We start from the raw sequence: 20,870 nt of genomic DNA, 5'->3' as shown, positions 1-20,870 counted from the left end.
TTCTGTGTGACTTTTCATGTGCTGTGGTGACTTTCTAGGCTTGACCTATCACCCTTACAGCCCTCCCAGGGCCTGACTAGTTTATCTAGGTGCCCTGCCCTAGTTGGGGGGGTGGCCAGAGATAGAGGAGGACTATAAAGCCACAGGATGTGCTCATTTTCCGTGTGCTGAGAGAGACCGTGTGTTCCACCTCAGGCCGATCTGGCTGGCTGCCTAGACATCTGGCCACATTCCTTTCGTTGGTCTAATGCTTTGTCATTTAACTTCTTGTGACCATAGAATCTCCTCTTCAGCTCAGTAATATTAGGAAAGAGTTGCTCCTTGAAAAGTAAGTATGAGTTGTTATTTATTTATTTATTTATTTATTTATTTTGGTTTTTTTTTTTTGAGACAGGGTTTGCCTGCCCTGAACTCACTTTGTTTTGCTTTGTTTTTTGTTGCTTTTGGTTTTGGTTTTTCGAGACAGGGTTTCTCTGTGTAGCCTTGGCTGTCCTGGACTCACTCTGTAGACCAAGCTGGCCTCGAACTCACATCGATCCACCTGCTTCTGCCTCCCCAAATGCTGGGATTAAAGGCCACGCCTGGCTCAGTATGAGGTTTTTAATATATTAGATTATCTAAAACAGGAATGGCCTTCCTCAGGATGGGCCTGAGTTCCTGTCCAACCTGTGCAGGCCACCTCTCAGTATGTGTGGTGGGATGGGACTAAGTCCCTGTGGGGAAGGGTCTTCAAAACTCCAGTATATAGTCCAAAAGCGCCTATAGTTTCCAAAGACCTGTGCAGGCGCAGGGCTCTGACATAAAGGGTGTCTAGAAGGCAAGGCCACAGGGGAATGACAGTGTTCTACTGGGGAATGTGTCATTGGAACCAGCCCTAGATGCAGAGAGGAGTTAATTGGTTAGCTAGGAGAGCAGGACCAGCAAAGGACAGAGCAGGAGGCTACGTGGGCAGGCACGGGGCAGGAAGCTGGTGTGTTGAAATGTAAGCGGATGTGGGATGAGTCAGCTTTGGAAAGTTGAGTTGGGACCATATGGAGTGGCTCTTGTTGCAACTGGTGGCTATTGGACCAGCACAGCCCAATCCTTACCATGAACTGAGATGAGTGAGTCCTCCAGGAGTTGGTGTTGGAAGAGCGCTTGATGTGTTGGTATAGCATTTACAGAAAGGGAGCCAGGAGAAACAAGGGCCGGAGCCAGTGTACAGCCCGAGGAGCAAGTCGGAGTGATGGAAAGGTCTATGTCTGACGTGGATTGCTCTTCCTACTCAGTATTCCCACTAAATACTGAACCAAGCTGGTCTAATCAACTGCTTGCCTAGGGCCTTCCCAGTGTGCCTCCCAAAGCTGTGTGTCCCTGTATGGGTGTGCCTCCCAAAGCTGTGTGTCCTTGTATGTTTGTGACTCCCAAAACAGTGTATCCCTGTGTGGGTGTGCCTCCCAAAGATGTGGGTCCCTGTATGGGTGTGACTTCCAAAGATGTGTGTCCCTGTGTGGGTGTGACTCAATACTGTATGTCCCTGTGTGGGTGTGACTCCCAAAGATGTGGGTCCCTGTGTGGGTGTGACTCCCAAAGATGTGTGTCACTGTATGTTTGTGACTCCCAAAGTGGTATGTCTGTGTATGGGTGTGGCTCCCAAAGCTGTGTGTCCATGTATACCTGTGACTCCCAATGCTGTGTGGTCCTGTATGGGAATTTATATCTACACATGGCTATTGAGTGCTTGAAAGGCAGTTATTGTAATTGAGAAGTAAACTTTAGATTTTAGTAAATTATTTAAACTTATGGCACTGACCATTAAACCTAAGAATTTATACATGCGAGGCAAATTCTGTCACGGAACTATGTCCCCAGACGTTATTAAAACTTGCATGGCAGTTTTCCATAGACTCAGATGAGTTGACCTGGATATTAGTGTCTTTTCACCGGGATGTACCTGCTATGTTGAACAAGTAAGAGGAACGGAAGGGACATTGGCACTTAGGAGGCTAAGAGGATGGTGTCAGCAGAAGTTGGTGAGTCAGGAGAACCAGGAAGTGCTATATCTGAGGCATGACCATGGTGTGGCCAAGCAGGCATGAGGAAAATCTCGAAGGAAATCCTGTCAAGTGTGTTGATAGTTATAATTTCCTGTAGGGGAGAGTAGTGGAGAATGGACAGGAGGGAAGAGTCAGGAGAGCATTATGGGAGTTACCAGGGGATAGTAGAAAGCCTCTGGGGTTATCCAGGGAGAAATTCAGGAGAGTGTTGAGGTGCCCCAGCCAGGCATGCTCAGCCATGGCTTACTTCAACAACTAGACTGTTAGAACTACAAATTACACAGTAGGATTGAGCTCAGCCAGAGGCCAGGAGGAGACAAGATCGCCACAGAGAAGGCAGAGGAGAGCCACTCAGCGATGTTTTAGCTGTTGCTCTTTAGGTATAGTTTTGAAGAGTCAGTTTCTCTTTCCAGGAACTAGTTCAGAAGTCTGTGGACATGCAACACTATTGGCAGTAGGTGGGGTGGGGCTGGGGTGGGGTGGGGGGTGGGGTCATTGGCACTCAGACTTCAAGAACATAGTGTTTTTCTTTTCCTATACTTCTTTAGTGCTTTAACTATACCACTGTACTCACAGTGGGAATTGAACCTATTCTAACACTAAACCATGTCCCTGGCTCTAACAAAACAAAACCCACCAAATTTATTCTGAGAGAAGAGCTTGCTAAATTGCTGAGGCTGGCCTGGAACTGGCTACTTAGCCCAGGAGGGCCTTCAACTAATGATCCTCTGGCCTTGCCTCCCAAGAAGCTGGGATTACAGGCCTGTGTAGTGAGGTCTACTAAAACCAGTATTTTTTTTAAGAACTAGAGAGATGGCTCAGCACTTAGGAACACATATTGTTCTTGCAAAAGACCAGGGTTCGGTTCCCAGCACCCATGTGGTGGTTTACAACCATGTAGAGCTCCGGTTCCTGGAGATCCACCCGCCTCTCTGGCCTCAGTGAGTACAGCATCCACATGGCACACATGTAGTCAAAAATACCTGTACACGCAAAATAAAAATAACTGTTTTTCTCTCCCTGCCCCCTGCTTTTTGAGACAATGTTTCTCTGTGTACTTCTGGCTGTCCTGGAACTCACTCTGTAGACCAGGCTGGCCTTGAACTTACAGATAACTGCTTGCCTCTGCCTCCCAAGTGCTGGCATTAAAAGGTGTGTACCACCATGCCCAGCATAGCAATAAAAGTATTTTTTCTAGTGGTAAATTTCATGGGGAGAATTTTTATACTAAAAAACTGAACAAATTTAGCAGCCCTGAATAGTTTTTTAAAACATAGCATGAGGAATAAGGAACGGATAAGATTGGTAGCTTGTCAAGGTTGCTACTGTATTAGCATGTGCCGGAGCAGAGGAACAGAAGTGTGCTGGGTGTCAGAAGTCACTGATGTGTGAGTTTCATGCACAACTGATGCCCAGTGCATGCATGTTCTAGAAAGCACTGCATGGAGGAGGCAGAGACATAAAGTAGGGAGACCTTCAGGGTCCAGTTAGGGCTCAGGTGATGCTGCAGGGCTGGCACAGGGAAGTTATCAGTGCACGAACCCTGTTCTGAGATCTTTAGCTGTGCTGGCGGTGGCGGCCTCAGTTACTTCGTTGTAAAAGACATTATTATTTTGGACAGACCAAGACTTTAGTTTGTCAGATTTGACAGACTGTAGGTGAATGTCAGGGTGCCCAACCTTTTGGTACTGTGATGACACTGTTACTACAAATGTGTGAGCTGTAGCTATAAATATCCTGGGACCCGTGGGACAGGTCGGGGTGTGCCTAGAAGGCAGGAGTCGGTACACGTGTTTCTGTCTTCTGTTTACTCTTGTATTTCACCCTGAAGAGTGGCTGGTTGGAATGCCCCTAGATCCGGTGCCCCACCCCCCACCCCCCATCCTGTGACTGACTGTGTCCTTGCAGGCTGCAGCTCACGTACCACATTCCCAGAGCCACACACCACCCACTTAGCATTTTCCTTTGTTTTCTTGCAGCACAGAGGATCAAACCTCATGATTTAATGCATGCTAAACCAGCACATTACTTACTGCCAAGCTACAGCCCTGCCTCTAGTGGTTTCCCTTAGATTAGTCTCTTTTTACTTCAGTTTATTCTTATAATTAAGATATGTACCTAGAATAATTTTCTTTCCCCTAGAATAATTTAAAAGTCTCATTAAGAGCCAAAGAGCCAATGAATGGTTCAACTGCGGGTAAAGGTATAACCGCCACACCTGATTACCTGAATTTGAGCCGCTGGACGCACACACAGTGGAAGGAAGGAGAGAGCTGACTTCTGTAAGTTGTTCTCTGATCTCCACATATGTGTTGTGGCATGCCCCTGCCTCACAGCTCGCTCTCTCTCCTTCTTTCCCTCCCTCTCTCCCTCCTTCCGTCTCTCCCCCTCCCTCCTTCCCCCTCCCTCCCTCCCTCTCTCTCTCTCCCTCAGTCGTGTCCCGTGTCCCCCCCCCCCCCCCCCCCGCTACACACACACATACACACTGACCAGCTTGCAGGAGTTCCCAGGAGCAGAGATCTGTTTAACCTACCATCCTCAGAGCTGCTCTCTGGCCTCGACAGGACTTGACCAGCAGAGATAAGTTTCTTAGTGAGTGTTGGTGTTCTCCAAACCCTCGTGCCTCTGAAGCCTGACTTAATGTTCTATTTCTAAGTCACCAGGCACTATACTTTGTATGGGCCCATAACCTGGAAAGTTCCAGGCAATACCTTTATGTGGTTTTCTGATTGTTGGTCATTGGTAGCTCCTTGTTCCCAAGGTGCCGGTTCTTCTGTCTCTAGCCTACCCCTAGGCCCAAGGAACGTCTGTTAGTTAACGCCAAGAGGGTAGGGAGCCATCTCCCATAGGAAACTGGAAGTCCTCTGTAGGTAAAGGATATGACGGAGGTGGGAACAACCCTTTGTCCTTCATCCAGACCACTGGTCCTCAGCCCCCCAATGCTGCTACCCTTTCATACAGTTCCTCATGTGTTGGTGACCCCCAACCATAAAGTTATTTTCGCTACTACTTCATAACTATAATTTTGCTGTTGTTATGAGTCATAATGTAAATAACTGATATGTGACCCCTGTGAAAGGATCATTTGACCTAAAGGGATCGCAACCAACAGGTTGAGAACCACTAGAAAACATGAACGTAGCTTCCTCGGTTAGGGCTTGGCTTCCTTTGATCTTGTCAGGGAGAGGGTGGGGTTCTCTGGGGGAAACCCAAACCTTGTTAAGTTGATCGTGTCACACAAGAGTCCCTTCTGCTCCAAAGATGGACCTGGTAGAACTTCCCTCGAAAGCGTGATGTCCACAGCAGACACAGGCAGAGAGGAAGGTGTTTTCTTTGTTTGCCTTCCGTCTCCAGTGTCAGAACTCATGATGTACATAACCTCGGGCATAAAATGTCCTAGAGTGATGGGATGTTGGGTCATTAACATCCCAGCTCAGGAGTCTAAATCACAGTGGGTCTGGGCACTTTCTAAGGATGTCCTGTGATATGGAAGCTGAGTTCCTGCATCCATCAGCTCGCATGAGACCCACAAGCCTCAAACTCACAGATACCTACCTGCCTCTGCCACCCGAGTGCTGGGATTAAAAGGCGTGTGCAAGGCGTGCACTGCCATACCTAGCCAACATGCAGATTTATACACATTTATTCTTCGGGCGGTGTGCATTCTGCCAGCTGTGTTCCCCTGCAGTGTTGGACTGGAACCAGAGCCCTGTGTGCGCTAGGGTTCTCTCACTGAGCCATGCACCTTTCCCCAACCCTTATGCCTTGAACTTAATAGGCAACCTCTCCAGGAAGATTTATAACTGCTTAACTTCTAGGGGAAAACTAGAGTCTTTTGTAGCACTGTAGCTTTTCCTCCCCTAAAACATGGAGTACAGGATTAATCCCATCTTGTCCCTTTGCTTTTCTTCAGTCTGTTTGTACTTTGTGTTTGCCTTGTGCTATTCCAGGCACTAAGAAAGAACATATGCGGTTATTCTTGCCCTGAAGAAAGTGTGCTTCTACAAGAGTGATTGAAGCATGCTGGGAAAACTTCTTCCCTTCCAGTGACTCAGCAGCTGAGAGGACAGTTGCATGAGCAGACCAGGCTTCTGTTCTCTCTCCCTCGGTGTTCTCACCTGTAAAATGGATATAACTTCTCTCTCTCTCTCTCTCTCTCTCTCTCTCTCTCTCTCTCTCTCTCCCTCCCTCTCTCTCTCTCTCTCTCTCATTTGGTTGTATATATCAAGACAGGCTTTCTCTGTGTAACCCTGACTGTCCTGGACTCACTCTATAGACCAGGCTGGCCTTGAGTTTATAGAGATTTGCCTGCCTCTGCCTCCCAAGTGCTGGGATTAAAGGCGTGTGCCACCATGGCCAGTTATATATTTTTAATCTAATTTTTATTTTATGTAAATGGGTATTTTACCTGCATGTATGTACATACACAAGTCCTTAAGGAAGTGCTTATGTGCCTGAGGAAGGTAGAAGAAGGCATCAGGTCTTCTGGAACTGGAGTTACAGGTGGTTGTGAGTCACACTGTGGGTACTGAGAGCCCAAGCCAGGTCCTCCTTAAGAGCAGTAAGTGGCTGGGTGTGGTGGTGCACACCTTTAATCCCAGCACTTGGGGAGGCAGAGGCAGGCTGATCTCTATGAGTTCAAGGCCAGCCTGTTCTACAAAGTCTGGGACATTAGTCAGTGCTATTATGTAGAGAAACCCTGTCTCAAAACAAAAACAAACAAAAACAAAAAACAAAAGAGCAGTAAGTGTTCCTAACCACTGAGCCATCTCATCTCTCAAGCTCTTCTAGGCCAACCTGGGCTACATAGTGAGTTTCAAGCCAGCCTAGGTTACATAGTAGACTTGTCTCAATCCATCAATGAAAATAAAATATTGCAAATCAATAAAAGACCTGAAGCAATAATACATTATAATTAACAATTCACATACATTACTTTTTCTCCTGAACTTCTAAATGAGAGTGCTGGATACCAGTCTATATATACCCTCCCACCCCTGCAAATGCACCTCACCCACACCTCAACATTAGAGCAGGCTTCTCTTAGGCACGACATTCCGCTTTGTCCACAGGTACAGTTGTGTTGAATGCTCAAGAACGGTAGCACTTTGCATACTGCTACTGTCTGATACCCACTGGTATCAGCTCTCTCCAGTCATCCTTGGCAGTGCACCGTGTAGTTTTGATTTCACATTTTGAGGCCCAAGGTCCTCCCAAGTTTTCCAGGTCACATCCAGGTGCCACGTGTGTTTTCTTTCATTCGGGGGTCCCTTCCCTTTCCGCGTCTTCCTCTTTTCCCCTCTGGGATGGTTTCAATACTGTCGCCCTCTGTCCAGCCTCTGCAGGTGCCAGCAAGCCTCAAGGAGCAGGATGGATCTCGATGTGGTCAACATGTTTGTGATTGCGGGTGGGACGCTGGCCATTCCAATCCTGGCATTCATCGCTTCTTTTCTCCTGTGGCCTTCAGCACTGATAAAAATCTACTATTGGTAAGTCAGCTGTATAACTGAGGTTTTTAAAGTATCACAGCATTGTCATCCTTACTTTCTCCTGGTCCTGGTTCCTTGTCATACATCTTTTTTTTGAAATCTTTTAAGTTTTTTAAAAAAATACTTATTTTTATGTGTATGAGTGTTTTGCCTGTGTGCGTGTCTATGGACCACGTGCATGACTGGTACCCACAGAGGCCAGAAAAGGGTGTTGGGTGCCCTGAGCTTAGAGCCACCGACAGTTGTAAGCTGCCATGTTCATAATCCTCTGAAGCAGCAGTGTATGCTCTTAGCCATTGAACCATCTCTCAAGCCCCTCTTTCGAATTTGGGATATGTTCTTGTTTTTTTTTTATTTGTTTGTTCATTTTTGAGATAGGGTTTTCCTGTTACATAGAGCCCTGGCTGTCCTGGACTTTCTTTGTAGACCAGGCTGGCCTCGAACTCACAGAGATCCACCTGCCTGCCCCCTGTTTCCCAAGTGCTGGGATTAAAGGTGTGTGCCACCACGCCTAGCAGAGTGTGTATTTGAACTGACAGCTGCTTCAAAGCAGGCCGACTATTTCGAGTTTCTGACAGCCTGTTTGCCCTCAGGATCACTCAAGACTCCCAAGGCTTTTCCCTCCTAGCCATCAGGTCCAGGATGTCATTGAGACACTTAAGAACACTGGAACATGCAGTGGCAAGTGCGCATGTGGCACAAAATGTGTTTTAAATGTACCCTAGAACTGTTTGGGGTTTTACTGTTTTGTCTGGGTTTTGAGACAGGTCTCAGTAAGTAGCTGTGGCGAGCCTAGAATTCTCTGTAGAGCAGCTGGCCTCAAGGCCCTGGAGATCTGCCTGCCTCTGTTTTGGAAGAGCCGGCATGGAAGGCGTGCCCCACCACAGTCATTTGGGTCTAGTGTTTTGAGATGAGATCTTATGTAGCCTAGGCTTGCCGTGAAGAGGACTCCTGATCTCCTGCCTCCCAAATCCTGGGGTTACAAGGATATGCCGGCATACCCAGCCTTGCTCTAGAACTGTTAACTGGTGAGGTGGAGAGACAAATACAACTCCCGAATATCTGCAGTTCTTACCACCGTCACTCCTGCCCTGCCTTAGTATGTGTCTGTCTGTCCTTTTCTTCTGTATTTTCTTTAGCCTTAAGCCTGTTTTAAATTTTAGCCAGGCATGGTGGTGCACGCCTTTAATCCCAGCACTGGGGAAGGAAAGGCAGGTGGAGCGCTGTGAGTTCAAGGCCAGCCTGGCCTACAAACCGAGTCCAGGATAGCCAAGGCTATACAGAGAAACCCTGTCTCGGGAAAGAGAGAGAGAGAGAGAGAGAGAGAGAGAGAGAGAGAGAGAGAGAGAGAGAGAGATCTCTCTAATGTAATGTGGAACACTTGCCATAAAAACTAACTAATGTAAAAGAGTAAAAGTAAACACACTTACCTTAAACAGACACTCTTACCTAATTCTAGCCTAGCTGTTGTTGCCTATTGGAGGATTGACCCCAGGGCTTGCGCACACAGGCAGGACCCCTAGCACTGACCTATTTTCCTCCATCCTAAAAGGTTAGCATTTGAAAAGAAAGTGCTATGCTGTGTTGATTTTTTTTCTGTGCTACTGGACATTTTATGAGATAAAGCCAACCTTCCTCCACGTCATAATGAAATGAGTACTGAAACAGACCAGGTTCCTGTACGCACTGTAGATATGCCCCAGGAGACTTATCTGAGCTTTGGGCCGTTAGAAGAAGCCTTTGCACACGGGATGAGTGCCAGGAGGCTGATGCCCTCTATCTGCCCTCCTTTCTGGCTCCCTTTTGTTTCACTGGCTTGTGGAATTTTCCACAGGCTGCTCAGGCTCCAAGCTTTGGGAAGCAGCAAATACAACACAATGTTTATGGTCTTTCATTCACTCAGCCTTTTCTGCATTGATGGGGCTGTCACCCTTTCAGAGGATCCCGCCTCTGCACTGACAAATCAGACCTCTCGCTGCCTATATATATGCCACTGTCCTTGCTGCATCGCCAAGACTCCTGGGTGGGCCTGGACATGAAGCAGTCAGAGCCATGTCTCCACCTCAAGGCCCTGCCCAGGAGCTTGCTCCTCCACACACAGATGCCATTATAGTTACAAATGAACTTGAAACAGAGAATGCAGTTTGCACATGTGGACAGTAACCACAGCTACGGCTGCCTCAATGCCATGTTAGTCTCCCCACCCCCAAGTTCCCTAGACTCTTAAGAAGCACATTATCAGAATCAGGGTATCAGAGTAGTCTAAACATTTTTAAAAAAAAGATTTATTTATTTATTTACTATTATTATGCATATAGTATTCTGCCTACATGTGCCTGCACACCAGAAGAGGGAACCAGATCTTATTGTAGATGGTTGTGAGCCACCCTGTGGTTGCTGGGAATTGAACTCAGGACCTCTGGAAGAGCAACCAGTGCTCTTAACCTCTGAGCCATCTCTCCAGCTGCCCCCCCCCCTTTTTTTTAAAGAGGAAAAAGATCTTCTTAGCAAATAATCTTTACTGTTTTTACCAAGTTCTACTTGACCCAAAATTCACCATATTAAAGTGAAGAGTTGAGTGGTTTTTATTGTATTTATAGTAATATACTGTCGTGATGACTGTGCTATTCTGGATCTTTTCTATCTCCCCAAAATTCACACTAAGTTAAGTGTGTGATCCTCCTGCCTCAGCCTTCCCAGAGGCAGAGGAAGAAGAGAGAGGAAGAGGAAGAGAGGGAGAGAGGGAGAGAGGGGGGCAGGGTAGGCCTGTGTTTTTATATACTGGGCAGGGCCACGCCCCCACGACAGGTAGGCGGTGACATCACAGGTAGGCAGATGGAAGCAGAACCTCATGTTTTGTCTTTTCAGTGCATGGCCACTTGCCCTATGCCTTTCTGTCATGAGTTGAAACAGCTGAAAACCTTAAACCAAAAGCCAAGCGGAAGTGACACCATGGCTCAGACTTCTCAGCCTCTAGAACGGAGGTCCTCAACCTTCCTAATGCTGCAACCCTTTAATATAGTTCCTCATGGTGTGCTGACCCCAACCATAAAATTATTTTCCTTGCTACTTTATAACTGCGATTTTGCTACTGTTGTGACTTGTAATTATAAATATCTGATGCGCAGCTCCTGTGAAAGAATCGCTCCACCCCCACCCCCACCTCCAGGTTGTGACCCACAGGTGGAGAACCACTTCTCTAGAACAATTAACCTGAATAAACCGGTTTCCTTTAGAAGTTACCAGTCTTCAGGGTTTTTGTGATGGAAGGAAAAAACAGGGATAGTGTGATTAGACCACATTGTGGTTACACATTCAGCTGTTGATGAACGCTTGGGTTGTTTCTGTCTGTGGCTCTTTCATAATAATGCTGCAGAGCAAACCGTTCGCTTTAATTAGCAAGTGATCCCACCAAAGCCAGGGGCCCCACTGAGCAGGGCATTTACTCCTCTGTTGGTGGTCAGTGTGATTGAATGATTATCTTAAAGCCTGACTGTCACCCAGCTCGGAGCCAGCAACACACACACACACACACACTGCGCTTTATTCTGTGAACTCAGACTCACAAGCCAAAAGGAAGACTCAGCTAGTTGAAGAGAATGAAAATCCTGGAATACTTTTCAGATCATGCCAGATGGCGAGGTGACATGAGAGATCTTAGCAACAACACCCTCCATGCCGTCCCACAGAGCTGTCAGAAGTCCCACTAGCGGCTTCCTCTGCTACACTGAAAAGCACAGTCCGCTTCCCCATAATCTCCTCCCTGTGAGTGGCATTTACACAGTGCTGTCAGAGGATGCGCAGCTTTCCCATACGTCACTTCTATCCCTCAGTCACGGGGCTCCAAAGGCTTGCTTGGCTGCTTGTCATGATCGCCAATAGAGTTGCAAACCTGGCCTGGACTCAAGTGACTCATCACTATTGTCACCCAAGTAGAAACAACAGATGCTGGCAAGCCCTGTGGCACACCCTTCCTGGTTGGTTTCTGGTGGCACTTGATAAGCAGCGTGCTGGTTAGTTTTTGGTCAACTTGACATGAGCTAGGATGATCTCTTGAAGAGGGAACTTCAGTTGAGAAAATGTCTCCATTAAACTGGCATTGGCTTAATAATTGATGTGGGAAGGTTCAGCCCACTGTGGGTGGTGAAACCCCTGGGCCAGTGCTCCTGGGCTGTATATAAAAAAAAAGTATACGGAACAAGCCAGTAATGACTGGTGTTCCATGGCTGCTGCTTCCGTTCCTGCCTCAGGGTTGCTGCTGTGAGTTCCTGCCGTGGCTTCCCTTGACGGACTGTGACCCAGGCTGTGTGAGCCAAAATAAACCGGTTCCTCCTGCTTTTGGTCACGGATCTCTACCACAGTTTAGAAAGTGAATTAGGGCAAGTAGCTTCTTTCGTTAGTTTAGACATGTTTAACTTTTATATGGTCCTTCAGGTTGGAAGGAAATGTCATTCACCTCATTTTACAGGAAAGACTGCTGAAGCTCTAGATAAAAAGCTCTTCTTCATAAAAAGTTTTTATTAGCATGTATAAGCTATAGTAGTTAGGGTGAGTTTCATTATAACATTTTTGCACATATATGTTATGTGTTTTGGTTGTGTTCACCGCTTGTTACCCTCTCTTGTCCTCTCCCTTCTTTTCCCCAACTAATCCCTCTCCTAGTTCTTTTTTTTTTAGATATTTGCTTTTATTTTATGTATATAAGTATTTATCTGCATGTATGTATATTATCATGTGTGTGCATGATGCCCACAAAGGCAGAAGAGGGAGTCAGATACCCTGGAAATGGAGTTATGAGGTGCCACGTGGGTGCTGGAAACTGAACCTGCGTCCTTTGCAAGAGCAGCCAGTCCACTTAGCTGAGCCTTCTGTCCCATCCAACTAAGCAAATCCTTAATAAAGAAAAGGAGAGGGGGCCAACTGAACAAGGTGGTCTTGAAGAGTGAATCTAGGTGATTTATATTATTAGCTCTCAAGACTTAATTATGAAGTTACAGAAGTCAAGTCACCGTGAAAAGTGGTACAGAGGACAAATCGAACAGTGGGCCAGAGGTGTCCAGAGGTAGATTTACAATGATATGGAAATGTGCTATGTTAGAAAGGGATCCAGACTGGAGGAGGCAGAGAGTTCCCAGCAGCTAGCAAGGACACGGGGCCTTCAGTCCTGCACCCACAAGGAATTGAGTTCTGCCAACCAGCTGAATGAGCTCAGGGCTGAGCGAGAGACCACCTGCCCGAGGCCTTGATGTCAGGGCCGAAGCCCTGAGCCAGGTGCCCACACTTCTCACCTGCACAGGGACTAATGAAGGGTGGTTTTACACTCTGAGCTTGCATTGTTTTATAGCTATAGAAAAACAAACACAACCCTTCTGCAAGTTGATACTCTGCACGAAAGGCAAACCTGATAGATTTAGTGTAAACACTCAACAAATCTTTGTGGGCTTTTTTGTTGTTGTTTTGTTTTTGTATTTTTTTTTTCAAGACAGGGTTTCTCTGAGTAGCCTTGGCTGTCCTGGATTCACTTCGTAGACCAGGCTGACCTCGAACTCACAGCCCTCTGCCTGCCTCTGCCTCCCAGGTGCTGGGATTAAAGGTGTGCACCACCATGCCTGTCTAACAAATCTTTCTTTAAACAACATGGAAATGTGTTTTCTTGCCGTTTGAATGAGATAGGCAGAAACATGGCATAAAATCTTCTAGCCATAAAAATTGTTCAGTTTAACTGTATCATCTTAAATGAAGAGGTATTGTTAACCAGAAAGACCAAACTGGCATGTAGCTCAACAGTGGGTGTGCCCAGCGTGCCCTGGACACTGTGTTCAATCCTTAGCATACTTTCTCCCCAAAGGAACACTATTTAGGAAGTGAAAATGCAAACCAACGGGTGGCCATGTGTATTTGCAGGAAGTCTGTTCATAAAGAACTTGCAACCGGCGTATATAAAGAATTCCTACAGTAAGTTTTTATAGAGCATAACTGGAAGCAATGGACAGAAAACTCCGACACTTCACAGAGACGGTACCAAATAGCCCATGGCCTGAAATAAAGCGATTACTCTGGTTCATTGGTCATAGGGACACTCAAAGCCACAGTGAATCTGAGCGCTGGGGAGGTGAGCAAGAGGGTGTGTAAGGTCAAGGGTTCAAATGTGAACTGAAAACAAAGTACAGTGAGATACTATTAGCTCCTTATCAAAAAGGCTAAAGTCAAAAGAAAAGAAAAAGAAAAAAGAAAAAAAAAACCATCCGGGCAGGAGGGATGGCACAGCAGTTAAGAACACTGGCTGCTCTTCCAGAGGAATTGGGCGCATTTCCAGTACCCACACCATTTGGAACTCCAGTTCCAGAGAATCTGACTCCATATTCCGGGCTCTGAGAGCACCAGGCATACCCGTGGACATACATGCACACAAAACATCCATCCATACAAAAATAAATACACTTCAGAAACAAAACCAACCTGATAGCTGGGTGAGTTGTGCATGCCTTTAACCCCAGCACTCGGGAGGCAGAGGCAGGCAGCTCTCTAAGTTCGAGGCCAACCTGGTGTACAGAGTGTATTCAAGGACAGCCAGGGCTACACAGAGAAACTCAGTCTCAAAAAACAAACAAACAAACAAAAACCCAACCTGACTAGCAATTCTAAGTGCTGGTAAAAAAAAAGACATGGTAGGCCACCTGTGATTATTAACTAGGAACTGGGTATCTAAAACCAGAACTGTACAAACTGTCTCATGTTTCTTGAGTTTGGAACATGGAATTGGGGTGCTAAGAGGGTAGTTCTCGTTAGTGTTGAGGGAGACTCATTCCTTGCCTCTTCTGAGTTTCTTGTCAATGCTGGCATTCCTTGCTATATAGCTGCATTTTGCTGGTCTCAGCCTCTGTTCTCACATATTCTTCACTGCGTATTTTTCCAGTGCTGGGGAAAGAACCCAGGGCCGTGCATACTGGAGGAATATCTTACCCCTGAGTCACATCCCAGCCCTTCTATTCGTGTTTCTGTGACCTATTTTTTTTCCCAAGTTTTTCTTTTTGTTAATGTTTCTTCTTATCTCCTTGGGATGAATTATTCTTGGAAGTATAATTAATAGGCCAATTTTTAAACTCCTGATGGCTAATGCTAGATTGCTTCTTAGAAAGGTAGGACATTAAAACTGGTCTAAAAGGGGGGGGGGGGGAGTGGGAGGAAAAATGCTACTTTTCACTTTGAAAGTCTACATATACAGGGGCTGGAGAGATGGCTCAGTGGTTACGAGCATTGACCGCTCTTGCAGAGGTCCTGAGTTCAATTCCCAGCAACCACATGGTGGCTCACAGCCATCTATAATGGGATCTGATGGCCTCTTCTGGTCTGCAGGTGCACATGCAGCAGAACACTGTGTACATAATAGTAAATAAATAAATCTTTTTTTTAAAAAAGTCTACATATACAGAAGCTGTAAGAGAACCAGAATTGGGACTGGAGAGCTGGCTTGTAGAGGTTAAGAGCACTGGCTGCTCTTCCAGAGGTCCTGAGTTCAATTCCCAGCAGCCACATGGTGGCTCACAGCCATCTACAATGAGATCTAATGCCCTCTTCTGGTCTGTAGGTGTATATGAAGGCAGTGCACTGTGTACATCGTCATCATATATATATATATATATATATATATATATATATATATATATATATATATATATATATATATTTGGAGAGGGGGGGGGGAGAGGGAGAGAGAGAACAGAATTTCAGGGCTGGAGCAATGGCTCAGTGGTTAGGAGTTCTGGCCACTCTTCCAGAGGACCCAAGTTTGATTCCTAGTACCTACATGGATGCTCACAATCATACGTAACTCCATTTCCCAAGGAATTCAATGCCCTCTGCTAGCTCTGTGGGTAACCAGCCATGTATATAGTACATAGACATATATAGTTGTGGGCAGAACACCCACACACATAAATTCTTTTTTTATTGAATTTTGTCATTAATATATCTACTTTACATCCCAATTGTAGCCCCCTCCCTTCCTCCCTCCTCCCCTCTCCCCTAGTCCTCAGCAAGGGGGAGCCTTCTTTCCCTATCATCTGACCCCAGCCTCTCAAGTCTTAAAAGGACTGTGCGCATCCTCTTCCTCTGTGGCCTGCCAGGGCCACCTCACCAGGGGGAAGTGGGCACCAGAGTTCATGTCAGAGGTAGCCCCTACTTCTCATCATTATTTTTTAAATCAGAATTTTGCTGGGTGCGGTGGGGGGTGGACACCTGTAATCCTAGCACTCTGGGAGGCAGAGGTAGCCAGATCTCTGTAAGTTCAAGGCCAGCCTCGTCTACAAAGCAAGTCCAGGACAGCCAAGGCTACACAGAGAAACCCTGTCTCAAAAAAACCAAAACAAACAAACAAAATAAAAATGTAGAATTTTTTTTTCGGGATGTGGTGCCACACACCTTTAATCCTAATACGTGGGAGGCAGAGGCAGGAAGATCTCTGTGAATTCATGCACAACCTGGTTTACATAGTGAGTTCCAGGACAGCCAGGGACTACTTAGAGAGATCCTGTCTCTAAATAAATAAATAAAAATAAAATAAAAAATTAGAGTTTCTTCAGGAAATTCCATGCTGGCAGTGAGGGTAGACCAGACGCTGGAACCAAAGGCCTCCTGGGAACAGCATGGCTCACAGTTTAGATAACTTAACTTGTAGCTAAGTCTATGCATGTACTATTCCTGGCTCCTGGCTCACCATTTCTGTAAATTGAATAAGGCCCAGTAGAGAAAGGCTGGGAATTTTTCTCTTTCCAGTTCTGGCCAAAACTAAAAAAATCATTTTTCTTTTACCAGTTCCCACTTCCTGAGTTTTTTTAGAACAGCTAGCACCCACACTTTTTGTCTGTAGATACAAGTAAACATGAATATATGGCCAAACTTCCTCACTTTATATCACAAAAAGTTCTTTTTTTTTTTTTCCACACACAAAGGTCTAACGCATTTGATACCTTACTTTTACAAGACTTGGCTGCCTCTGCTGGCTAAAGTCTACCATATCACAGAGAAGATATTTTGATGATTTAGTTATCTTTCACCTTTGACCAGATTTTGCTTTTCTTTTGATTTTTCAAAACAGGGCTTCTTCTTCGTCTTCTTTTTTTTTTTTTTTTTCTTCTTCAAAACAGGGTTCCTTTATATAGCCTTGGCTGTCCTGGACTTTGTAGACCAGGTTGGCCTCGAATTCACAAAGATAACTTGCCTCTTTCTCCCAGAGTCCTGGGATTAAAGGCACGTGCCACCATGCCCCGCTTTTGAAGAGATTTTTCATGTTAAGAGGTCAGTTTGTTTCAATGTAATCTCATATTGAAATGGACTTGAGGCCAAGTCACAGCCTTGCCAAGGCTTTCGTAACCAACAGACGCTGAGCCTTCAACTGCTGGTGTACGTGAAACGAAGCCAGAGGACAAGCCAGCATGTAGGTCTTGAGCAATGAGCTAGTTCTGGAGCCTCGAGAGATGTCCAACAAAAGGTAACTGTGGCCGGGCCGTGGTGGTGGCGCATGGCAGAGGCAGGTGTATCCCTGTGAGTTCGAGGCCAGCCTGGTCTACAAAGCAAATCTAGGACAGCCAAGGCTACACGGAGAAACCCTGTCTCAAAAAAAACAAGGGAAAAAAAAGGGTTATTGTGTACGGTGTGTTGTTTTTTGTTGCTGTTGTTGTTTCGGTTTTGTTGTTCATTCAGGTGCTAGGGTTTTTTTTTTCTCATTATTTTTCCTTTTCTTTATTACAATATATTAATTGTGAGAGCATAGTGAGTCTCATGATGACATTTCCACGAATGCAATATATACTGATCCTGTTATTCTCTGCTGTCCATACATTGTCATCCACTCTAACACACATGTGCTCGTGCGTGCACACACACACACACACAAACACACACACACACACACACACACCTTGCTGGTCCTCCTCCTTTTCCCTAACACATGTGTGACATACTTGTCCTCTTAGTCCTCCTTGAGAGTGAAGTAAAGTACAAGAGCTAGACACAGACAGCATCTGTGTCACCCCGAAGCGGGATCTCTGGAGAGGACCTGTGCCCCTCCTGAAGCCATGGACCCTGAGCGCGCCACTTGTGTCTTGCCCTTCTTGACCCTAGGTACTGGCGGAGGACACTGGGTATGCAAGTCCGCTACGTACACCACGAGGACTATCAGTTCTGTTACTCCTTCCGGGGCAGGCCAGGACACAAGCCATCCATCCTTATGCTCCATGGATTCTCTGCACACAAGGATATGTGGCTCAGCGTGGTCAAGGTACACTTCCGGACTCTTCTGCCTTAAGAGGAGAGGGGTGGGCACACAGCTCAAGTTCAGTGTTAAAATTTCCGAAGTCTATTATCCAGACCCTTTTTTGTCTTACTGAATTGATTGAGAGAAACCTGTGTCTCTGGAATCTTCCCACGCTGGGGATATTTTAGGCAGGGGTAAGGATGGGAGTGTCCAAGCACAGTTCCATCTTAGAGTGGCCGTGATGCTTGAGGCTGGGCTTTCCCTACAAGTCTCATTTCTCTTGCATTCCATGCTTTCTCTTTCCTTCCCTGTCAAGCCCCAAACGCCTCTTCATTTTGCTGTTTGTCCTTTTTTTTTCCTCCCCCTTAGTCATTTAGAGAAATGATCTAGATCTGGCAGCTTTTCCGAATCCTTTTCCAAGTCACTTTTTGTGCTGTTAACTCCTGTGGCCTTTCTCTACTTTGTGAGCATGGCCAGCTGGTGGGAAGGCTGAGGCTGGCACTTCTCCTGAAAGGACAGCATCCTGGCTTCCTACTTCAAGTAGGTCAGGATCCGAGAGACCGTAAGTGTCCGTAGGAGTGAAAGGCACTTATCACATTGAGTTCCCGTGTGGTTCTTTCCTCAGGCCACCATGAGGCCAGCCATCTTCAAGCCTTAATGAGTCCTTTTGTTTGGTTGGCTTTGTTTTTTTTCCGAGACAGGGTTTCCTCTGTGTAGCCTTGGCTGTCCTGGAACTCTGTAGACCAGGCTGGCCTCGAACTCACAGAGATCCACCTGCCTCTGCCTCTGCCTCCCCGAGTGCTGGGGTTAAAGGTGTGCGCCACAATCTCAGTGGCTGTTGGGGTCACTGGGTAGGTGGGGCTACCTCCCCAGAGAAATGGGCAGACGTAGTTTTGTAGATCATATACTGACTGTCTAGGTTTTCAGTTCCTTCCAAAGAACCTGCACTTGGTCTGTGTGGACATGCCTGGACACGAAGGTACCACCCGCTCCTCCCTGGATGACCTGTCCATCGATGGGCAAGTGAAAAGGATACACCAGGTAAGCCGGGAGCCTTCTGACGTGCACAGATAGTTTCCCAGCACAAGGACTGCAGGCAAGAGTTGCACACTGGCTTGTGGCCAGTCCCTAGTACATTCTGGCTCCAAGAGATTGTAAACAAATGGCAGCCTAGGGCTATATCTTTGATCCTTGGAGGAGGGGCTGAACTCATTACAGATGCTTTTCCTTTAAATCTATTGAGCTTTTTGTTTTGTTTCTTTTGTTTGTTTTTGTTTTGGTTTGGTTTTTTTCGAGACAGGGTTTCTCTGTGTAGCCTTGGCCATCCTGGACTCTGTAGACTAGGCTGGCCTCGAACTCACAGCGATCCTCCTGCTTCTGCCTCCCGAGTGCTGGGATTAAAGGCATGCGCCACCCCGCCCGGCTGTGTTTTTTGGTTTTTTGTTTGTTTTTGTTTTTCGAGACAGGGTTTCTCTTTGTAGCCTTGGCTGTCCTGGACTTGCTGTTTTTGTAGACCAGGCTATCCTCAAACTCACAGTGATCAGCCTGCCTCAGCCTCCCTGTGTGCCGCCACACCCGGCCTTTGTTTTGTATTTTGAAGCAGGGTGTCATGCAGGCAAAAGGTTACCTTGAACTTCTGAATCTCCGGCCTCTACCTCCCACGTGCAGTTCCTGTGCTACCACATGTTTTGTGTGGGAATATCAAACCTAGGAATTTGTACATGCTAAGCAAGCGTTCTACCCACTGACTTCCATTTGTCTGTGGAGAAACATAACCCTGGGCAATTTCTCAGCCCTCTGAGAAGGCCTCTGGAACTCTATGGACCTGTCCCCCTGTAGAGGTCTGCATTTCTGCTTCAGCCTGCTTAGGGGTGGGAGACTTTACATGTTGTTACTTTGTAGCATCCATCTCTGGCTGCTCTCCTAAGGTTATTAGCACTCAGGAGCCCTTTCTTTTTCTTTTTCTTTTCTTTCTGAGGGGCTGAGCAGGGTCTCTCTCTCTCTGTGTAGCCTTGGCTATCCTGGAACTTGCTCTGTAGACCAGGCTGCCCTTGACCTCATAGAGATCCACCTGCCTCTGCCTTCCAAGTGCTGGGATTAAAGGTGTGCACCACCACGCTGAGCTATGAGTTCTTTCTTAACAGAGTAGTTTGTAAATTTCAGGTTCACTTTGTTTTTTGGTTTTTTTTTCCAAGAAAGGATATTTACTTGCCAATTTCTGCCTCTGCTGTTAATCTCTATATTTTAATGAGGGCTTCTTGTCTGTCTCTCTCCTGTATCCTCAGCAGCTAAACATAATTACTTGTTTAAATATCCAGAAAATGTGTTTCCAATGAGAGATATATGTATAGGTGGCTGAGTGGACAGATATCTACCCAGATAGCGCTTCAAATTATACAGGAGTCATCAAACTATGCTTTTGTAGACTGAATTTTATGGGAGCACAGCTGCGGTTGCTTACTTAAGCCTCTGGCAACTTTGGCAACATAGTAGTTGAGCCAAGTAATTGCACAGACAGGCCAACCCACAGAGCAAAAGACCAACCAAACAAAATACATCCATGCTTCGGCCCTTTATAGAACAGTTTATGACCTATGAAGGGAATCCTTGTTGTTTGATTTCTATTTATAAATTATCACTACAGTCACATGTGCTATATAAAGCAAAGTACGTATCTGTCACAGGGCTCAACTAAATAATGGGGTATAATAGTGTCAGAGCCAGTAGTGTTCAGTTGTATTGGAGGCGGGAGGGGGGGGAGGGGGGTCTTTGCTCTACAGCCCTTGCTGACATCTGAGCTGTAATCACATCTCCTTCTTGTTTTTCTTCCTAGTTTGTCGAATGCCTTAAGCTGAACAAAAAGCCCTTTCACCTTATAGGCACCTCCATGGGTGGCCATGTGGCTGGAGTCTACGCCGCTTACTACCCGTCTGACATCTGTAGCCTGAGTCTTGTGTGCCCCGCTGGTGAGTTTCATGACCAGAACAACCTTACGAATGACTTGGATTTCAAGGAACATCTGCACAGCAGCTGCTGTGACTACTTTAAAACATGCCATCCTCCTGGTACAGACGTCAGAGGCAATGTCCC

General features: G+C 46.2%; 1 protein-coding gene across 3 annotated transcripts in view; it reads left to right on the top strand.

Moving 5' to 3' along the window:
- The window catches only part of ABHD6 (abhydrolase domain containing 6, acylglycerol lipase), a 47,164-nt gene that overhangs the window by 10,108 nt on the left and 16,186 nt on the right, over positions 1 to 20,870 (top strand). The window contains exons 3-7 of one of the 3 annotated variants that reach the window (XM_084795428.1): positions 4,179 to 4,318; positions 7,373 to 7,525; positions 17,648 to 17,804; positions 18,708 to 18,821; positions 20,614 to 20,746. In XM_084795428.1, coding sequence (XP_084651554.1) covers positions 7,407 to 7,525; positions 17,648 to 17,804; positions 18,708 to 18,821; positions 20,614 to 20,746 — 523 coding nt within the window. In that variant the 5' untranslated portion in view covers positions 4,179 to 4,318; positions 7,373 to 7,406. Of the gene's footprint in view, positions 1 to 171; positions 329 to 4,178; positions 4,319 to 7,372; positions 7,526 to 17,647; positions 17,805 to 18,707; positions 18,822 to 20,613; positions 20,747 to 20,870 lie in introns of those variants that run through there. The other 2 variants (XM_084795429.1, XM_084795427.1) reach the window with 2 other exon arrangements.

The sequence above is a fragment of the Acomys minous genome (genome assembly GCF_964271855.1).
Source record: "Acomys minous genome assembly, chromosome: 9".
In the NCBI taxonomy this organism is placed as follows: domain Eukaryota; kingdom Metazoa; phylum Chordata; class Mammalia; order Rodentia; family Muridae; genus Acomys; species Acomys minous.
Note: the sequence above shows the minus strand (reverse complement) of the source record. Positions and strands in the feature narration are given on the sequence as shown.